Source organism: Megalops cyprinoides, chromosome 3 (assembly GCF_013368585.1).
Source record: "Megalops cyprinoides isolate fMegCyp1 chromosome 3, fMegCyp1.pri, whole genome shotgun sequence".
In the NCBI taxonomy this organism is placed as follows: domain Eukaryota; kingdom Metazoa; phylum Chordata; class Actinopteri; order Elopiformes; family Megalopidae; genus Megalops; species Megalops cyprinoides.
Window position 1 is genome coordinate 11,430,607 of NC_050585.1, and position 20,491 is coordinate 11,451,097.

General features: G+C 43.6%; 1 protein-coding gene across 2 annotated transcripts in view; it reads right to left on the reverse strand.

Moving 5' to 3' along the window:
- The window catches only part of spns2 (spinster homolog 2 (Drosophila)), a 71,486-nt gene extending 52,904 nt beyond the window's left edge, over positions 1–18,582 (reverse strand). For both annotated transcript variants that reach the window (XM_036523559.1, XM_036523558.1), the window contains exon 1: positions 18,203–18,582. In XM_036523559.1, coding sequence (XP_036379452.1) covers positions 18,203–18,434 — 232 coding nt within the window. In that variant the 5' untranslated portion in view covers positions 18,435–18,582. The remainder of the gene's footprint in view (positions 1–18,202) is intronic.
- Between the last annotated feature and the right edge of the window lie 1,909 nt (positions 18,583–20,491).

Here is a 20,491-nt window from a genome sequence, read left to right on the forward strand (position 1 = left end):
TCCCATCCTCCCCCTCCCTGTCTCTCTCTCTCTCTCTCTCTCTCCCTCTCTCTCTCTCTCTCTCTCTCTCTCCCTTTCTTTGGCTTGGCAGGCTGTCACAGCACTCCTGACCTTGCACATTTCAATGTCTTTAACCACACGGGATGAAGCTCTGCCTCTGTCCAACATTCACAGGAAAATAAATTTAACCGTGAACGCACCTACTGCCTTGCCTTCATGCTGGGATATACCTAACAGCCTATTCAGAACTACATGGATATCAGTTCAAAAAATGTACTGAGCAGTTTTAACATGAGTGGATGTTAATACATAAATGCAAGTGACCACAATAAACACCGCCCGCCCCGCTATTTCCCATGAAAACTCACGTTATTGGAAAATGAATTGAGGTTTGAATTAAATACACCAGCACAAAATGCTGTTATGAGTCTGACTTGAATGATTCCTGACGTTTATAGAAAAAAAGTTCCATTTCCCTGCAACAAAAATGAATTGGGGACGTCACGACTGAAGACGTCGCCTGAAACAATATTGCCTGTAAATGCTGCCTGTTTGGATTTGTCGGCCATTATTTTGGCTCCGAAAGGGCTGTCTGCAGTAAAACAATGACCCCCTTTCCCTGCGTGCTTTTGGCGGAGGGCCCCTGAGATGCCAGCTCATGCAGAGGATGCAGGAGGTCATCATGCTGACCTCTTTTTTTTTCGAGGTTATTTTGGTGGAAGTGACACGGCCGCCCAAAGGACCGGTGTGAGCATTTACTGTCCCGTTCCAAACCGCATGGCGCCAGTGCTGGGTTGCCATGACGACAGGCATGTAATGGGCAGAGAGGAAAGGTAAGGCAATGGATGGGGAAGTGAGAATGGGCGTGAGGGCTCTGTCCAGGAAACACCTCCCCCCCCCCGCCTTCTTCCCGTTTGGCCAGACCACAGACAGGCAAGATCTCTGGCTCCTGCTGTCCTGAAGTAATCTATGGACAGGGACTGTCTTATTGAAACAGGCTGTGTTTTTAATAAGAAGATAGCCTGAACCCTGGTGCAGGAATAACTGTGTCTGGAATATGTGAACATGTTAACTTCTCAAGCTGTTTATGCAGTTTTAACATGGATGAAGCAGATGGAGACTGACAATTCATGTGCAATTACGTCAGTTCTTTTCCTGCTCAAATTCAAATTTCCCTCGTAACAAGCTGGCTGTGAATGGTTCTAGTACAATGGAAATGTATTGTAAAGTTCATTTGTAAGCACGATCTAAAAAAATGCTTGTATTGTGCAAGGAAGGCTTTCATTCTTAAGTCAATCCAGAATTAATATTATGATTCTGTTTATGAGATGTGGAATCAAATCCTTCACTTAAAAATGCTAAGGCTGTACCAGATTTAAGTACAGATAAAATGGGCTACAGCATTCAAGCCATCAAAATCTTTCCCCTTAAACACATTAGGCTAACAATACTGTAGTGCCATTTAACTCATCTCTATAAAATGTAATGCAAATACAGTATGTAGCACCAGAAGCCCAAAAGACACTGAAAGACAAAGACATTCATCAGAAAAAAAGTGTTCCTTTCCTATTAAAATCATGAATAACCTTAAGCCTTTGGTGATCTACAGTGATGAATATTTTGGAAACATTTTGGAATTATGGGTGTCTTGGACAGTGGAAATGTGTTAAGGCAAATGCAATAATTAGCTTTTATTGCAGAACTGAGAATTAACAGTTTAATATTGTCATTTAAAAAAAACAGTGAACCAGATATAGTTGGAGCTGGACAGAAAATACCTGCACAAAAGTCTTCCACAAAATGTAAAGGTGTCATTTCTATTTGGATTCAAACTTTGGAAAAGAGGTCCATTATGCCACAGCATGGAATTGAGGTCTGAATTTCAGAAGCACAATCACATTTTTCAGTTACAGCTGTCATTTGAAAATCTTTCGTTTTTAATGCTGAATATCCCATATTTAAAGCATACAGCTAATGCACAGCAAATGAAAAACAAAACAATTTTCGTCCAAATATTGACCATTTTAATTACACACGTGTCATTTTGCACGTTGCAGCGTATCTTCAGAAACATGCAGATGTTATTTGGTAAATTACAGCCTGCCTACACTATTTAATCCAAAGAAGGGCACAAATCTTACTGTAAAGTAGTACACTGTAAGTTTTCTTCTTCATTAGTGTGACATTTATGCTATATAGGTTTCCCATTATACCACTTGATTATACATTCCGATGCAGCACGATAGACAGTCATATGCGTTTCCAACACAAAAAGCACATTCAGGTCTCCTGTAAATGTAGCCTTTATGTTTAAAAAATACTTGCATTTCCAGCTATGTGCCCTCTGGAAACATAATTGTGCTTGTTTCTTTGGATTTACAGACATGAATGCAACTTGTAATCAGAAGCCACTAACAACTAGGGGCAACTGCATCTCATGTTCAGTTGTGAGTGAGCTGTTATCCCCCAGCGTGAGCATGTGCTAGTGTGCTAGTGTGTTAATGTAACGCGGATCTCCGAAGCCTTTCAGCGATCCGTGCTGGTGAGATAGAGAGGTGGCTGTTTGTCATTTAAGCTGATCCTGTTGTCAGCACTATGGCCAGGGTGTGGGAAGCTGTGCACAGGCTTCATTTGTCTACACTGAAGGAAGCATTCCTCAGTTCTTTAGCGGATGCAGAGGCACAGGCTTCGGTTCGCGCGCCAAGCTAGGCTACACTGAAGCCAAGGGTGGGAACCCGCTAAGACCTACTGAGCCGTTCAGTGGCATTCTGGAATTATAGAAATATTTCTGGCAATTCTGGTAGGGCCTGTTTCATACTGTTGTTTTGTTTCTTGGAAGCAATCCCATCAGGCTTTGCAAAGCAAACCCTGCTACCTGTGCAACATGACAAAAGCAAAATATAACAACTCATTATAAGATTAAGATGAATCTTTTACAGAGGCTGCTTACAACCAACACTGCTATCTTTTATCAGAAACCAGCTCTCCAGATCACTTTAATCAAGACATTTTACAGATAAGCATGACTGCATGCCTCATGTCTCATTGCAAAACCCATCCACACCTGGGCGATAGGAGTCAGCCTCTCAGTCAGCTCAGTACAAACACTGCAGTGTGTGAGGGAAGACCTAATTTCCAGTCCCCTAAAGGGATCCAAGGATCTCTAGCCCCCATTGCTATTTCAGGACACTTAAACTAGGATAAATGGGCAGAGCAATGGAGGATGAGAAAAGGACTGGCTTCAGCACGAAGAGGTACAAAGAGGAAGAGAGTCATAAGCAGGGAGGTTTGGGTTAGGTCAGCGATGCAAAATCCTGCCAAACATACATTTTCACTTTGTGTAATGTTATGCTCTTGTGGTAATACCTCACTTCCTTTTTCCTATAATATGCTTTCAGGCTGGAAATCATCCTAAGAATTCTTTTAGAGGGGTGGTGAACCGCTCGCTGCTGACCAAAGCAGATCCCATGGCATCCTCAGCAAATGGCAAATCCCTTTTCATTTGTCATTCAGATCAATAAAAATAGTCGGGGCTCTGGGAAAAAAAAAACAGGAGGACTCTGCAAGCATTTGCGAGTCTCCAGACAGCCGTTTCCCAGCAGGCCTTGCACAGGGGGAGAACCTGGCCACAGGCTGTGAAGGGGTTGACCACAGAAATGCATGACTGCGGCCGACATGCTCCTGACCGTGTCTCCTTCGGGTCTGCTTGCGCAGGGCCTCTCTCCTTAGGCGGGACACTTTTCCACTTCCTCTCCACTCCACGCACAGGGAAACCCACCGCAGCTGTGAGCAACCATGGCTGCCTGCTCTGGGTCAGACCTTCACACTCACTCCCCTTTCTACTGTTTCCAATTTTGCTAACTAGATACGTTTAGCCAAAACATGGCATATTTTAAACACAAGTGACAACCTCAAGTAGCATACCAAAGTCATTAGGTCTTACTTTTTTCTTTGCTAAACTGTGAAAAAAGAACATGTAGCTTATTATGGGCGGCAGTGTAGCATAGTGGTTAAGGAGCAGGGCTTGTAACCGAAAAGTTGCTGGTTCGATCCCCGCTGGGACACTGCTGCTGTACCCTTGGGCAAGGTACTTAACCCACAATTGCCTCAGTAAATATCCAGCTGTATAAATGGATAACATTGTAAAGAACTGTAACCTATGTAAGTCGCTTTGGATAAAAGCGTCTGCTAAATGAATAAATGTAAATGTAAATTATTATGCGAGGTCTCGGCAGACATTCTGGTCCAGGGCGACTCCACAGCAGGGTATTGACTGAAAGTTGCTCAGGTTAAGAATGTTGCTGAAGGTTACAACAGTGACATTCACTTAAGATTCTACCATGTAACTTTCTGGTCACAAACTGAGTACCACCCAAACCACTCCACCATATTGCCAAGGATTCATGTTTTTATTTTACCATCATGCCCAGAAATGCAGGAAACATGAAAAAAGCAAGCTGAAAAAAAAAGCTTAATTTCTCTCTGGAAAACCCCAAGCCCTATCCCCGGTGATATATCAGTTAAAAGACACGTTGAGAAGGCAAAATGGTGGTCTGTTCTGAAGAACTGGGACCACTGCCTATTTTAGGCCTGTTGGCTCTGATAGGTCCGATAATGACTGTGTATCTATGATTGTGAATTATAGCCCAGGCATTCTTCCCCGTGTGTAATGTGGGGAAGTGGTAATCTGAAAATGAGGCAGTTTCAGTGTGTAAGCCCAATGCATATTAATCCTGACACATTAGCAAACATCTGAATCATCATACCACAGTTGCCACAGTTGTGTTTGTTGCTGCTGTTCCCTAGGAGTGCAAACAATATCTCCGGGAGCCCCACGCGTGAAGCCTCGGGATTCAGCCTCTTCAGCTGATGGCTGGCCCAAATCACCCAGCCGATGGCTGCTAAATATTTCAGAACTCACAGGGATCTCGGCAGCACAGACAGTAGGTGCAGCTCATAAATAATGAATCAAACATTATCTGACATGTCCTTAGCCATGTGTGGCCCAGTAGACTTGTATTAGGGTGTACTCAACCAAGACAAAAGCATTTTAAAGCACTGGCTCATGCAAAGCACTTTCTTGCGTAGGAGTCTGACTTTCATTCATCTTGCGCCTGGCATTGCTCGCTCCGTCCAGGTTGGATCTTCTCCTTGCTTTGCATCCATGGTTGTCTAGAGATGTCCAGACAGACCAGAAGGACTGTCAACTCCCCGGGAGCTTAACGTTCTCAAACTGAGGGAATATTTGCATGGGGGGGACCCTCAATCAAATCGAGAACGGCATTCAACAGTGGTGTCACCGCAGTCTTCTGGTTTCACCCACATCTGTCTCGTTGATCCTGGCTAAACCAAATGCACGCGGCTCCAATTAGGAGCCGTCGGAAGCGTCACATCAGAGCTGAACGACCATGAGCAGTGAGGAAGACTCCCAGCAGCACAGACAGGCAGTTCAATTAAATGGCTGCCGCCTCACCCCACTGCTAACACTGTTCCTGTCCTGATTTACAGCTACTCTGACAGCTACTCCAGAGCCATTTCAGCACACGAAATTGAAAAGTCCCATTCGTAATCCACGCGTTCGTTTTACATAACCCAGTGAGGGATTACAGTAATTATGAGGATTTTTCTTTAATGAGATTTCTCTCCCTGCCCCTTCCATCTTTCCGTATGCACTGGGTGGGTGGAATTTCTTCAAAGGTCTGCAAAACCGCCTTGCAGCATAATTAACAAAAACGCACATGCCATTTGATTAGCTGCCCTAATTATGCCCGTTTACACACAGAACGTTTGGTTAATTGGCTTTCTTAATTACGCCAAATGACTAATAATATTCCCACAAGATCAGAATCGAAAAAGCTGTGTCATTTGACCAGCTGGATCACCTCCTCCCATTGAATTTAATCAGTTTCCCATTCCTCCTTTGCCATGTCTAATGATTCTGAATCATCAATACAATTTCAAAGTGCAAAGATGGAGAGCAGGGAAAGAGAAAGAAAAGAGAGGGAAAAGGAGAGAAAGGAGGGGAAGAGAGACAGAGAGAATTGAGTTGGTTGGTCTGTTAAGGCAAGCACGGAGTGAAGTAAAAAAAAAAATCCAGGACTGTTGTTTTAAGCCCAATTTAGCATCAGTAAACTGCAGCCACGCTGCTCGCCAGTCCTGGCCAGGGTGCTTACAAATAGAGCCAGCTGGGGGCAAGGAGAAAATGTGACAGGAAAAAATCCCCTAGAGGAATCAGTAGGAATCAGACAGAGGAATCAGTAAATACATGGATGACTAGAACCAAAATGCCAAACACAATCTGACCACCCCCTGAGCAAGTACAAGCTGTTCATGAGGGATGGTTGTGAGGTCCATCTCACATTCAGTTTCTTGCAAGATACAGCATAGATTTGTCATAAGACCCCACACTCCCTGATGTACTTGGCTTTAACTCCAAGCCAGTGTCTCACCAAGTACCCAGCATGCACTTCTTCCATCCGCTTCCTTTTTTCTCTCCCAGACCTGAATGAAGGAATGCACCGATGGGAGAAAAACATATCAGATGATTCCGAGGCTTCTTCCGGAATGTCCCGTTGCCAGGCACTCCCCGCTTCCCATCTCTATCTCTGCAAGGACTGTTACGACTGCACTGTTGATGAGCGGAAATGATAAGAGGGAATGACGGGAGGAGTGCATTGTAATTAAGATCTTTTACATCCCCCCACTGCACCGGTGAAACGGCTGCGCTGCCACCCGGGCCTCTCTCACTTTGGCATTTTTCAGACATGGAAAACTGGGCTATATTCAGACATGTTGATGAGCTTCATCATATTTTCTCATACATGAATGCAACTTAATCTCCCCCTGTGAGACAGAACACAGGAACCAAACTGTCAGGGAAATTTCCCACTTGCAAATTTGTGGGATTCAGTTTGAAAACTGTTCCACATCAAAAATAAAGACAGTCAATTAAACAACAGAAAACAACAGACAGAAAGGGCACTGCAAAGCAATTGCCCAGTCCCCTCACAGGATACCTAAAGGGGACCTTCTGCAGTGTCAGTGTGTTGTTGTACCTCACCTAACCCTAACCCTAACCCTAACCCTAACCTACCTCTGGCTCCACAGCACACCTGCAAAGGACTCTAATCTCGCCGAGACTCCCGGGTGAGGTGAGCTGCAGGGTTGTGAACACCGGACGCATAAGTCACCTCCGTCGTGCAGAGAAGCAGAGGTCAGCGAGGACGACTGCTCCTCTCCATCGCCGCCTCCCCTCAGCGCCTCACCTTGACAGCAAGGCCGTGACTAAGATGCTAAGATGAAGGCGTGGGAAAACAAAACAGCAATTATGCTCGTTCCTTCCCTGCCACGTCCGCATACCTCAGCTGCCTGAGCGCCGAGCAACAGACCTGTACACTTACGCCACTTGTTTGTGCAGAGATCGTTGCCATTTTAATATCACCGCAAAGCTTCTCCTTCTCCTGGTTGGTGATTCCAGGAAAGGAGATGCGGCTCAGCAACAGAGCGTGCTGATCCCACAGCGCTGCTGGTCATCCGTTCTCAGGAGATATACCTTCCTACCAGCGTGAGTACATGCAAAACCCCCTGCCTCGCCCGCCCATCCGCACACCCACCTGTTAGAGTGAGTGGTGGATTCATTCCCGAAATCCCCCCCTCCACAGGATGGATTGTGGAGGACGGCATTCTGCCGCGGGCCGTTCGGGGTGAGGCAGGAGCGAACTCCGCCTGAGGTGCAGCTGCTAAAGAATCGGAGGAATGCTCAAATCCGATCGGAGGAGATGAAGTGTAACCGTCCGGTTAATACCGGAGAAGCATCACCTGAAACCTTGTCTTTCGTTCCATTCTGCACCTGACCTTAATGCGTGAACCTGTCTCTCACTTAATTTCCCACCTCCTGTCCTTTGTGCATGAGCACAAAAAGCATGACACGGCACGGCAGGAATTTCACTCTCTCAGGTGAGAGGGCTTCTCATTCAGGCCTTCTTTGTAAGGACTGTACTTCTCTATCCCTATGCCCTTTTCATTGGTTTGTTGGGAGTGATTGGGAAAGCACTCAACCGGTCCACCTTTGGGTATGATACATTAACACAGACACTCTGGTGGCAGAGGGGTCAGTGCCCTTACGTGTCCATTGTACTTTAGCTCTAAACACACCTAGTGGCCCCAGTCTGGAGATCTAAATTGAAAATCCTGTCTGACGTTTTCCCATTGGCCCACATGACATATATAAATAAACGAAATATAAACAGAGATACTGTGATTGCACTTTGATAAAAACCTGGCTGTCCCAGATGGCCCACGCTAAGACCTCTCTTACTGGGGATAAATGTTATGTAACTACACTGCTGTTTGTTTGTGCAATCACTTATTGAAGGAAAAAAAGCAAAAAGTGTATTTGCAGGAGAATAATACATTTATCTTAAAGCCTTGTCTAAATATCCCCTCAATCATTTTCGGAAGGTTCCAGTATCCTCCTTGAGGAACAGACAATTTTAGTTACTGTAATCTGTAGGGTGGTTATTTAGCTTCCCAGCTTGATTGATGGCCAGCCACAAATGAGCAGATCTGCTGTTATAAAACAAGTCATCGCATATGCCTCACCCAAATAAACAATTATCCCAAATATCACAATCATTAATAATTTAGCAATCACTGGAAAAGTATGGCAAATAGAAGTAGATGACTTTAATGAAATTGTGTCTCTAATTTATGCCTAATTCAGTTTATGTAGCTGTTGTGGCAAAAAAAAAAAACTACTAGACAAATTTATCTCTCATGTATGTCACATTGCCATCACCTGAAGAATATTTTGAAATTTTTATATTAATTACACAATCATAACCCACAAAGTCCTTCAGTAAATTGTTTCCTAGCTGCAACCTCTCCTATACTCAAACACAGGATGAAGTGTCTTGGATTTTTCTAGTTTAAATAGTCAAATTAAGGCCAGGGCCTCATAGTGGATATATATAGAAAGATAATATAAATATAATATAATATGTAATATAATATAATATAAATATGCAATGCAAAAATGCAATAAAGCTACATGAGAGATGTCACATTTGTTATGCAGTGCATGGATTTCTAAAGGGATTGCCAGTTTAGCTCTTATTTTTGTTGCTTTGTGGATGGCTGGCTGTCCCTTGGATAGAGTATCATTAGTGGTACACGCTTGCTGACACTAAATCTTTGGTGCATGCATTCTTGGGTAGCAGTGAGACAAAAATGAATGCTTGGAAAATCCCAGGGGCTGCAGCAAGATGAGCAAAAAAACAAACAAAATGCAAACAAACAAGCAAAAAAAAGCAAAGAACAAACATGAGAAAGAATGGAGCAATCTGATAGAGCATATAGCTTGCACGGCCATCCCGGGTGCATAATCCTCTTCACAAGTTTGGGTACATTTGGGCAGTCCATGAGCAAGTAATACTTAATAAGCTCATTATGTCCTCTGGGCTTGCTCTTGTATGTTGCTCTTAATCTGTCCCTCTCCCTTTAGCTGTTTTCCTTTATTTTCCTAAGGGAGTTTCAGGTCTCCATCAGTCTCATGGTACACTACTGTAAAGGTAGACGGGCTAATCCTGGAAAAGTGCAGTCAGATAAGAGAAATTACAATGAAAGCAGGCAGATGAAATAGCCAGGTTTTCAGGGGATCAGCAGGAGGGTTCACCTGGTCTGGTGCAGGCCAGCCTACATTCTGCTATTAAGCCTTTCCACACCCATGACTACTAATCTACTGCATTCTCTCAAGTGCCAAAAAAAAAAAAATGATGAACATTACATGCTGTCTTCAGGTAATGACCTCAGCCATCCCCTGAGCAAGAGCTGTATTTTTTTTTTCCTCTTTGAGTTCCTGTTCGTCAAGTTCTACCAGATACGTGTGTGATATCACCATCATCAATCAGGAAGTGACTGCGCTGCCTGCTTTTTTTTCTGCCAGCATTGCCCCACAGCAACAGGGAGACTTGCGGGATGCTGACAGAGCTGCGAAAGAAAAACAAATCCAAAACACAGATGGGGTGTCATCCACAGGATAAAACACCCCACCTTCTCCAAGACTCTGAGATATGCATACAAAAACACTACAGAGGGCAGTGAACCCCACACTGTTAAGCTCTCACTTGGTTTCAACATGCCAAGGAGCTTGCCACAACATCCAGTGGGGTCAATGGAAACCAAACCACACAAACAAGACCTGTAGCTGTGGACGGTCGTGAGCACGTTCACAGCTAAAGCAAACATCGCGTATATTTCACATCTGATGGTACAGTGAAAACTGTCTGCCTCAAAAAAAATGATGGCGGGGTGAAAATAAATAGAAGAGACTGTGCGCTTGTATCACGTTACGAGCCATGATGCCACCGGCGGGTATTTCGAGATCATGACCTGTTGCGCCCGCGCATCCAGTGTCATTTTAGCAGTGGGACAACAAAGCGCCCCGGCGGTCCCACATCTGCCTGCCCTGGAGGGGTGCACAAAAATATCCACGGCCAATGTCACCATTTATTTTAGTTTCATTGTTGTGCTGGTGGGAGTGAAAATGAAGTCATTGGATTTAGAATCCTAGACCGGCCAGCTCTGGATAAACAAATAAAACAGGACATTACAATAGGAACAGTCTGAAGAGGCACAGAAGCCACACTTTCGAAAACAAGAGCTAGTGCTCCCCAAGGGCGACGGCCACAGCGGCAGCGGTTGTCAAGGAAATAGCGCGGCAAGCAGAGTAAGCGGTGGGGCCACATGAAAGCCATTTTGTGGAGGGAAGAGGTACCATCTAATTCCAATGGTTCCTATTACAGGGGACATGCTAAATCCGACCAACCGAACAGGCCCTATTCTGAATTTCGACGGCATGAAAACATGGGAAGGGTGGGTCTCTTTCTGCTGAGTCTGGGTGAGAAGCTTCTCAATGAGTGCAGATCCAAAGGGGAATGCGACAAGCCTGACGCTGAAAGCAAAATCGCCGAGAGCTTAGGCGCTCCACCTTGGTGACTTTATGAGCTGTCTGGGAATTTTCTTATACTTCGTTTCATAAAGTGAGAAAACACAATCATATTGTCCCACTCAAAAATCACTTTCAGCCTGCTCTATGCACAGCATTAATGAGAAAAGAGAATGGTTCCCAGGCAGACACAAACAATAGCTAGAGGGAATGGAGGCCCTTAAAGCAGGGCAGGTTTTTGAAAAGGAGACAACCTCATAAAATTAACTGCCAGGCTTTTTTCCATGAGCAAAACTCTTTTGTTGTTGTTTGGGAGGCTTTAATATGAGCGTCATAAAAAATTGACTGCAAAGACTGAAGTGACTGAAGCCTGCCCAAGCAGACTGCCGGTTTGTGCAGGCCTCATTCTGGGCAGTACTTTGACACGTATCCCAGGCTCTTAGATATTCTCATAAGCAGTGCACTGTGTGTAATTAGGAGGAGATTTAATTGTTTTAAGTGAATGCACTGTTTTAGGCAGGAGTCCATCCCATTATAATGTGATTAAAATCAAATTAATAGGGGAAGTCCAGTGAATAAGCGAGGTTTGATATGTTTTACTGTACACAAAAAAAGCACTTACATGCATGACTGAGCCAGATAAACAAATGCAAAAGTGAAACAGAGCTAACAGAGTTATAAAAAGGCTACTAACACCTGGATCTGTAATACTCTTCCTGGTTTGGAGGGGGTGAGGAACAACAAATTAAAGTGTGTGCATTTAACAGGGCCAGCTGGGTGGTCGTGGCCCACAGAGTGGGCCTGGATTAATTCTCCCCTGGTTTGGTTTGAGTTTCGTTGTAGTCATCTGGCTTTTCATCATTTCTACACAATGAAATCATTACTGGGAGAACAGTCAGTGACATACTCAAAATGCTGTGCTCGATTCTTGGTGTCTTATAGGGAGTATTCCATGGGAAAAGCAGTTTTTTTGACATGGCTCTCAGTTTCTCCACTCACTACAATGAAATGCTCTGGTGGCTGGGAGCTGGTAGTAAAGTTGGTTTGCATCATATCCAGGAGGAGGAGAGCTAGGTTCTATCTTTAACATATCAGGGTTTGATTCCATCCCTCCTCCCCCTGATTCTGAGACAAAGCGGTGCCCATCCTGCGGATTTCTGTCTGCCTCTTGAGTTTGACCCTATAGCGCTGTCAGCACAGCCTGCTCTGCCTACGGGTGGCTGGCAGAAGAGTTACGAGAACTGGGGCTCTGATAGGGATGTCTGCAGCAGCAGCAGCAGCAGCAGTAGAACTGACTGCAATGGAGACTCAATCAACGCTGATGAAAATCTGCAACCGTCGAGCTCCCACTGAGAACAAAAGGCCACAGCTGACGGTAGGGTCAGGAGTGGGCGCGGCGCGTCGCGGGACAAAGGCAGGACACGTTCGACTGGACGGCCCAGCGGTATCAGCCCAGCCCAGACCCACAGGCAACTGTAATATTTATGACTTCCTTTGTCAGCCTTAAAAGTCTGCTTTATCTGTAGTGGATTATTCCTACTGTATATTGTCATTTAAATTGGGTGGGTTTTAAATGGACACCTGCAGTAGTGTGTGCTGTTCAGATTGCAAGCTGTTTGGCTGGTGTTGATCAGTCTATCATAGCCAAGGGCACTTACTCAATGGATATCTTCATCTGAACTGAAGCCACCCCCATCTTGCCTCAGTGTAAAATGAGTACTGTGGCTTCAGGGGGGTCATAGGGTCATAGATTACCATACAGAGAGCCTTTATAATGATCTCCTCGACAAGGACAAATAGCTGGATCCCCAGATGACTGGGAAAATCTAATCTCCAGCGCTAAACCCAGATTTAGGCACAACCTGGGGATGAGTAGAGGTAGGTCTGAGTTCAGTACTGGGGTTACCGTTTCCCTCAAATAACCTAAGTGCTCCCCGTCTGTTGGCCCCATATTTTCTTAGACTTAATCCAGCCGTCATCGTCAGCTTTACGTACACTGCAACTGTCTGCAGGGGGAATTAAGACAATTTATCCAATTGGCAACTCGCACGTCCACACTAAAAATCTAATATCTGATATGTGGCTCTTATTTCATTATTTCTGCTTGAAATATGCACAATGCTAATTTGATTTCAGAGGAAAAAAAGCACAATGCTAGCATCCTCTCCAATGGTGAATATTTACGCTGAAGCTGCAAGTGTTTCATGATGTTTGTCCTCGGCACAGTGAGAGATCATTCAAAGAAAAGCCACTCTGGCAATGTTTTCTGACAGAACTGAGTTATGGCGTAGACAGCCCAATAAACAACTGAACTCTCTGCTTCTCCCATTCTGGTTAGGATGGGTAGCCCCGGTGGCTTGCTGCTTACCATGGCTCCCCAACACATGTTGGGGCCTCAGTGTGTCCTCACGTAGCGTGGCCACTTATCCCGAAGGACTAAAAACAGTTTCCCACAGGATCTATTTACAAAGGGGGGGGGGGGGGTGGTAATCGCAAAATTACAACTTTACCACTCTCTCTACCCTCCATGTATTTCAATTAAGCAAGGACCAGTCTGAAATTACAGAGCGGTAACAGGGGAGAAACGGATATTGAAAACACATTTTTTGTGGACATTTTATTTTCGTTTGGGGCAGGACGAGAAGAATGTGTTCGGCTATTCCAGGAGACTCGATTCCAAGTTTGTTTAGGGCCCGAAATCACACAATCTGAACATTAATTAAATACTTTCCAGGGCTATGACACTCTTTGAAATCCTTCCTGAGTCCTGACATGTACACGTGCTCTTAACTTAATAATGTGCATTTTGTTACCTTATTAATTGGGAGTCACAAAGTCCTGATATGATTTTGCTTTTTTTTGTACATCTAACAGCATGACCTACTTCAAGTGATTCTTCTTCAGAGTAGTCACTCCTTGTAAAGTGGCCACATTTAATTATAACCAACCGTAAAAGGCGTGTTGGCACTGAACAGTGAGACTGCCTTGCTTTGTTAAACAGCGAAATCAAATCGTCTGTTTTCACTAACACATCTGGCCTCAGCAGTCAATGAACGCCACGCAGGCTTCTTTGTGTCAACTCACGGCTGGAACTGGCTACGGCCAAGTGTTGAATAATAGATTACACACCCTGTGCCTCAGAAGCACTTAAGCTAAAAGAGGAGAGGTGGGACTGCCCTCAGCCTAAAAACCCTGCTCCACTTGAACAATACCAAGAGTCACAGACAATGAACTGTGGACTTGGACCCGGCTGGAGGATTGTGGGATATCGCAACAGCACGTGCAGTCCTCAGGAGGAATACGACTGCTCCTCTCCAATAGATACTCTGACAAGGCAGGGCATGAAGGCCTCGAGTGGCTGCCCAAAAGCCCAAAAATATCAGCTGCAGGGACCCCAGAGCCACTCACACTAAGAGAGATTCCCTCTCTCCAAACACGCCCCCTTCTCAGACCAGCTGAGTCATGTGTAATGAAGCCTCATCACCCGCACAGAAGTAGCAATAGATTGGTGGGTGAGAGAGCTTGATAGGGAGAAGGACCCAGAAAAGGTCTTAATCCCTCTTACAGAGCCTAATTAAGTGCTTTGGTCCTGTCAGCACATCTTATCGCTGCTGTAGCCTGGCTGCAGAGCATTTACCGTACACTGCAAGCTACCAAAGAGATGTGTTCCCCTGCCTTTCACTGGTCAGCTGGGAGCAGGGGACCTTGAGGACCTGCACTGCACCAATACTCCCTGGATTCCCCCTCAGCCCAGCAAACAACCTGGACATGCATTAAACATTAGCACACTGGAAAGTCCAGGAGGGACCCTTTGCACATGCTCGCTGCAGTCAACCTTTAAAGACAAGGCTGCTTGGTTTCCCCTTGCAGCTAGTCTGCACTCTCATTTCCTAAATATGCTTTATTGCTTGCACTTTTCCTTACTTACAGCAAGTCACTGGTGACCGGGATGCACCTGGTTGGTAAGCCATCACACAACCCAGTATGGAATGATATATAGCATGGAAAGAGGTTTCAGAGGGAGACCATTGCTGCTCAGTTTAACCCATGTGTGACTATGCGTCCATCCATCTGGTCTTTAAAAGGGCAGAACCACTCATGTTGTGTTACCCCTTGCATCAGCTCATATTTCTTACACTGACAGAATCGTGCCTTTAGATTTATGTTTTAGATAAAGTATATCAACACATACTTGGAACGGGTGCACAGTAATTTCAGCCTGACAAGACTGCAGCCATTCAGTCATTTTAACAGAGTGCATGATCCGCGGCTTAATGTAAATTCTGAGGGCGCATATATGAGTCTTAGTCGATATTTAAACGGTAACGGGCACTGACTAATTTAACGTTCATTAAGATGGAAACCTGTCATTTTCACAACGTTTCGGAAGAGGCGTTTTTCAGGTTTGTCTATGTCGAGTTCACACCCGCGAAGATGCTGGCAACAGCGACACTAATGTCGAAATAATGTGCATGTTTCTTTTTGTTCTCGTATTCCAAGTACAATGTCACTGTTAGGCAGAAAACGTACGTTTTTTTCTACTGTTATTATCGATGACGGAGGCGCTTAAACAAAATGTACTGTATCAGAGCGTTCTAGTGGACACACCTAAGTAATCAGTAACATTGCCATATTGCATTGAATGCAATATTGCAGTGTTACTGATTATCACTACCCCCCAATTAAAATATTTCAGTACAGAGGGAACGTGTGTATTCTCAAGAATAGCCTACGTTTCTTCGTGGAAAAAAGATCAATTTTGGCCACCCAGTGTGCTGCCGCACCGAATTTAACCTCTTATACGCGGATGAGTCCTCCGTGCGTGGTTGTAGATGTGCACGCAAAGAGCCTAATACAGAAGGAGGAGGTAGTTGGAAGTTAATTTATTCTAGCATTTGTTGTAAACTTAAAAGAATTGTGTTTTGTGAACATTTACAATAGCGCTGAGAGCAGCCCCTTCACGCTGGCTTCTTTGGTAAGGAGAATGGTAGCCTCTATACACGGCCCAGCGTTTTCCGCGAATAATCAGCTGGCACGAACAACTGTGCTCACATTCAGCTTTTACGACATATTTTTATCGCCAATACCATCATTTATTTGAGCGATGCGAATACAACATTCACGTATAACGCTGGAAAAAAATCTATCATAAAAGGATGGCTTCTCAGCAATTTTATTAATTAATTTATTTACGCACAGCTAGGCAGAATACTATTCAAACGTATAACGTTCGGTCAATTTAAACGGTGCGTCGGGGTATACAACGTATCATGCACAAGTCATTATTCAGCCGATCTCTGAACCGAGTGTGCCATGTTGTCCAGTTCACAGTTCCAAGAAAACAAATTGCCACATAATGATAGCTATAACCGCACTTTGTACCATGTGGGCTATAACCGCACTTTGTACCATTCACACGACAAAGCTGACAGTATATTCACCTTAGATATCATATGTAAAAGCTTTGGAAAAGTAATAATAATTGTAAATGTTATGCATACAAGAAGCGAGATGTTTTCCGCTCATAAATTTTATCGTACATGAGTTTAATTGCTTTTCATTTACGATTGATGAAAATGACTTACAAAACGAACCTCTAATATTTTAGGGTCATTACTATGACGTGCCGTCTGCAATGGCTATAATTTGCTGCGTTAATAAACCACTTTTTCTTTCTTTAATAACACATAGGGTTTGGAGATACGTTCAAAAATGTGGAGCTTTTTAACGCAATACCATCACAAAATGTATTAAAATACTGCTGCTACACACCGAAATTATGCTGTAACGTGGCAGTCAACAGAACTTTGTATTGGACTGATGCAAAAACTAATTGGTTGACAGCAGTCTAGTTTCTATGGAAACCTAGCAGTCCAAGCCGGGGGTTTTAAAGGTCTACACCCCCGGCGGATGTTTTTGTGATGTATATATAAATTGCAGTGGTCACGATTATACTTTCAGACTTTCAGATTCAGCCCTCGGTTTGATGCTTTTTGCTTAAAATAGGCAGAAAAATAAACATCAATCTGCTATAAACAAGCTACATTAAAAAGTCAGCTAAAAGAGGTACAAGGTGTTCTCTTCTTTGCTTGCGGCTCAAATGAATTCGGTCTCTGTTCTCTGGAGGATGTAGTTTCAATTTAGCCTTTTCTTTTGCACCTGTCCGGCAGACCTCATGCCGTCCCGGCGGAGGCTGCAGTTGGGCTTGCTTGACGGCGTGCCACGAACGCACTATTTTGAATTCAGACCAGATAGTTTCCTATTGCTCTCTTACTGACTTGCGGCAGACTTCTAAGGAATAGATAAGACATTAGTCTGTACGCACAGTGACTTTAAGCCACAGGGTACTGGAACATGCCGGCAAGAGTCTGCTGAAAAATACATATCTCCGCTGTCATGCAGGTTGTAGAAAACTTTGTAAATGAAATCGAAATGGTTGGCGCTTAGAAATCTCATACAGATATGTCATTATTGTTAATGTTTTAACTGATAGCGCTGAGGTCCATGTGAACCAATTCTAATTTAATACTAAACAGTGCGTTCTGAATAACCTTCGAACAGCTTCGCGTAGCTTATTATTATTATTATCATTATTATTATTATTATTATTGTTGTTGTTGTTGTTGTTTTTGTTGTTGTTCTTTATTCAAATAGGTGATAAAGATATACTACTGTCATATTACATATGAGAAGGCTACACAGTGAAGCGAAATGGGATTTATTTGATCACTGTCTAGTAAGATACTACCATTGTCTCACTATGCAAAAATTTTGCTCAACTTCTGGATAAAATGGCATTTAAAAGTGACAGAACCGACTAATATTGTGTTTTTCGATTTAGCTGAATGAGAGCATTCATTGATTAATTACCGATAAAAGGCATCAACAGACGTGTTCACATTACACTACTGACATTTTTCACGTGTGCCATCTGAAGTAGTTGTAATATCACGGAAGGTTAATGTTTTTCATGACTGAAACACCTTAGCAAATGTTTGAGGACACATACAGTAACACATTACATAGCACGAGTATATTGGGCATTTTCGTGGGAACCGACATTGTTCTTGTCAGTGTGAACCAGGTACAAGGAAATAATCTAATCTGATGCCATTGTTCAACTATGTTCAGAATGACAGTTTGAACCAAACCTGACAGCCGGTTACAAACAAAAAATACATCTGCGCCTCTTCAAATCAGGTACGATCATCCATCGGGATGACACAACCAATACTTAAATGGTAATATTGGTCTTACCTGCCACGGTGTATCTGTCCATGTAATTAAGCACATTTCCAAAACTGAGAATCCCAGCGGCGGCTGTCGGGGACCTGCATCTCAGGAGCGCAGCGCGGAATTTCTGCCCGGGTTTGCACGGGTGGAGATCGGGGTTTGATTTCAAGCCGGGGCTCATGCTGCCTGACAGCGTGTGCACTTCGTCCGAGCTGCTGCAGCCCTCAATCTCGCACCCGTCGCTCTCCACACACATCTTCTCACACGAAAGATCCAGCGCAACGACAATGAGCCACACAACGTTGAAAAGGCAGCAATCCCGAAAGGAGTATGTTCGAGATGAAATATTAATCGCGATACTAATGCTCTTAGGTGTTTGAAGGGGGACGATCGTCCTGGTTCATGTTTTGTCAGCAGTGCAGTGGCTGTGACTGGCGTTCCTTAAGGCTTTTTCCCCGGCCGTGCCATGGAGAGTAAAGGGGGTGTGACTGTCTAGATAAACTCCTCCCCTCCCAGCGCAAGCGAATGATGGAACTTGCACCTGATGTGTACGGGGAATGCAGGAATTGCAACTTGAGCACTATCTGAATGTAGAGCATGCCACAAAAATGCCGCTGGTGGCACTTGCAAGTCAACGTTAATGTCGACTAGTTTGTCTTCATTCAATTTGATTACAAGTATTTGCACCGCAGTAGCTATAGAGTTGTGCTTCTCCTTGAAGTATGACCGTACAGTTTTATCGGACGTATTTTCCCACTTTCCCACCAACGTATTGAAATAATATGTGTACATTTTTTTATTTTTCTTTCCCAGAATGTGAACATTGTTTTGTTGTTCAACAGTCAGGCTTTAGTGAGCAAAAGATCACCACGACCTGTACATGCATATCGTTTTTTTTTTTTTAGAATATGAAGTGTAACGTAAATTAAAGTATTTCTATCGGCTATTACCATTGTGTAGATTGAATTTCTCGTATACTTCAATGGTTATAATGTAGAGCTTCTTAAAAGCTCCAAAACAAATTTGCTGCGTCTTGTTTCAGACACTTGTGGTTCCTGCAGTAGGCTGCCGCTAATACATTAATTATCAGATTAGGCTGTTGTTCGTCGACAGGTTGTTAGTTCTCAGAGCAGGCTAAATACAATATTATTATATGGACCTATTCAAGCCGTAAGAAACCGCAACAACTCTTTATTTATTTGTTCGGGAAAAGACCAACATGTCATACTGCGAACGATATGTTACACACTTCTCTGTAACAAAACTCAGGGCGTTCGTCATTATTCTCTCTGCTTGCATTCAGCAGCCTAACGCTTTTATAATTCAATGCTCACAGTTGATTGCGTTCATATATATATAACTATATACACTATGGTGGAACTCGTGTGCTCCACACCCATGTACTCCTCAACTACCTGCCATGCACGTTTCTTTACATGTCTTTAAACACGCATTTTTTTTTAGATATTTCAACGAGTGATAAGTATATCAACGCCCCCTGGTTCACGTAAACGTTCAGGTGAAATATTGTTCAAGGAGCGTAGCATGTATTCATATTTCTTCAAAACAATATCCTTAAAGAAATATCCACAGACGTCCCAGCGCAATGTATTTATAGTATTTATGGTACTTTGGACTTTGTGCTTAACTTGTTGCGTCCGGCACATATCGTAAAAGGTTTATTAATAAGTAACTCTGTGACAATTGGTATGCTATCATCACACTGTCTCCGCTGATAATGCTGTGCACTGTGTTCACGATTTGATTTTATAGGACTGTAAAAAAATGGATTAAGTGGAAGAGATCTCCTGTTTTTCTGCCACTTTTAAGTTTGCCCACTTCGACGTGATTATTCTAATTTCGTCTGTGTTGATAGCTCACCCTGTAACCGCTGACGAATTATTAAAATGAAATATCGTATAAACAATTGCATACTGACTTTTAATGCGTCGTGGTTACTTCAAACTGTTAGAAAGTGCAGCGAAGTTACGTGCCAGTCCCACAGAACACAGCCGCAGCTCTTATGAAGACGTATATAGGAAAGGGATAATAGCGACTCTTTGCGTTTGAAGTTATTCTACAGCATGTATAATGTACAATAGCGGCATAAGGAGAAACGTTCATCCACCTCTTCAGACCTGTTGTGCTGGATTGCTTTCCTGATAATTTTCATTTTACACGAGTTTTGTTAAAGAGAGTTGATTTGATAGTACACTATGTAAGTGTAGGTGGGTATAAATCGCCTTTGGGAAGCATATCATGCCAGCATCAAAATAGGAGGATATAATCCTAGACTGTTCCCACATGTACTGT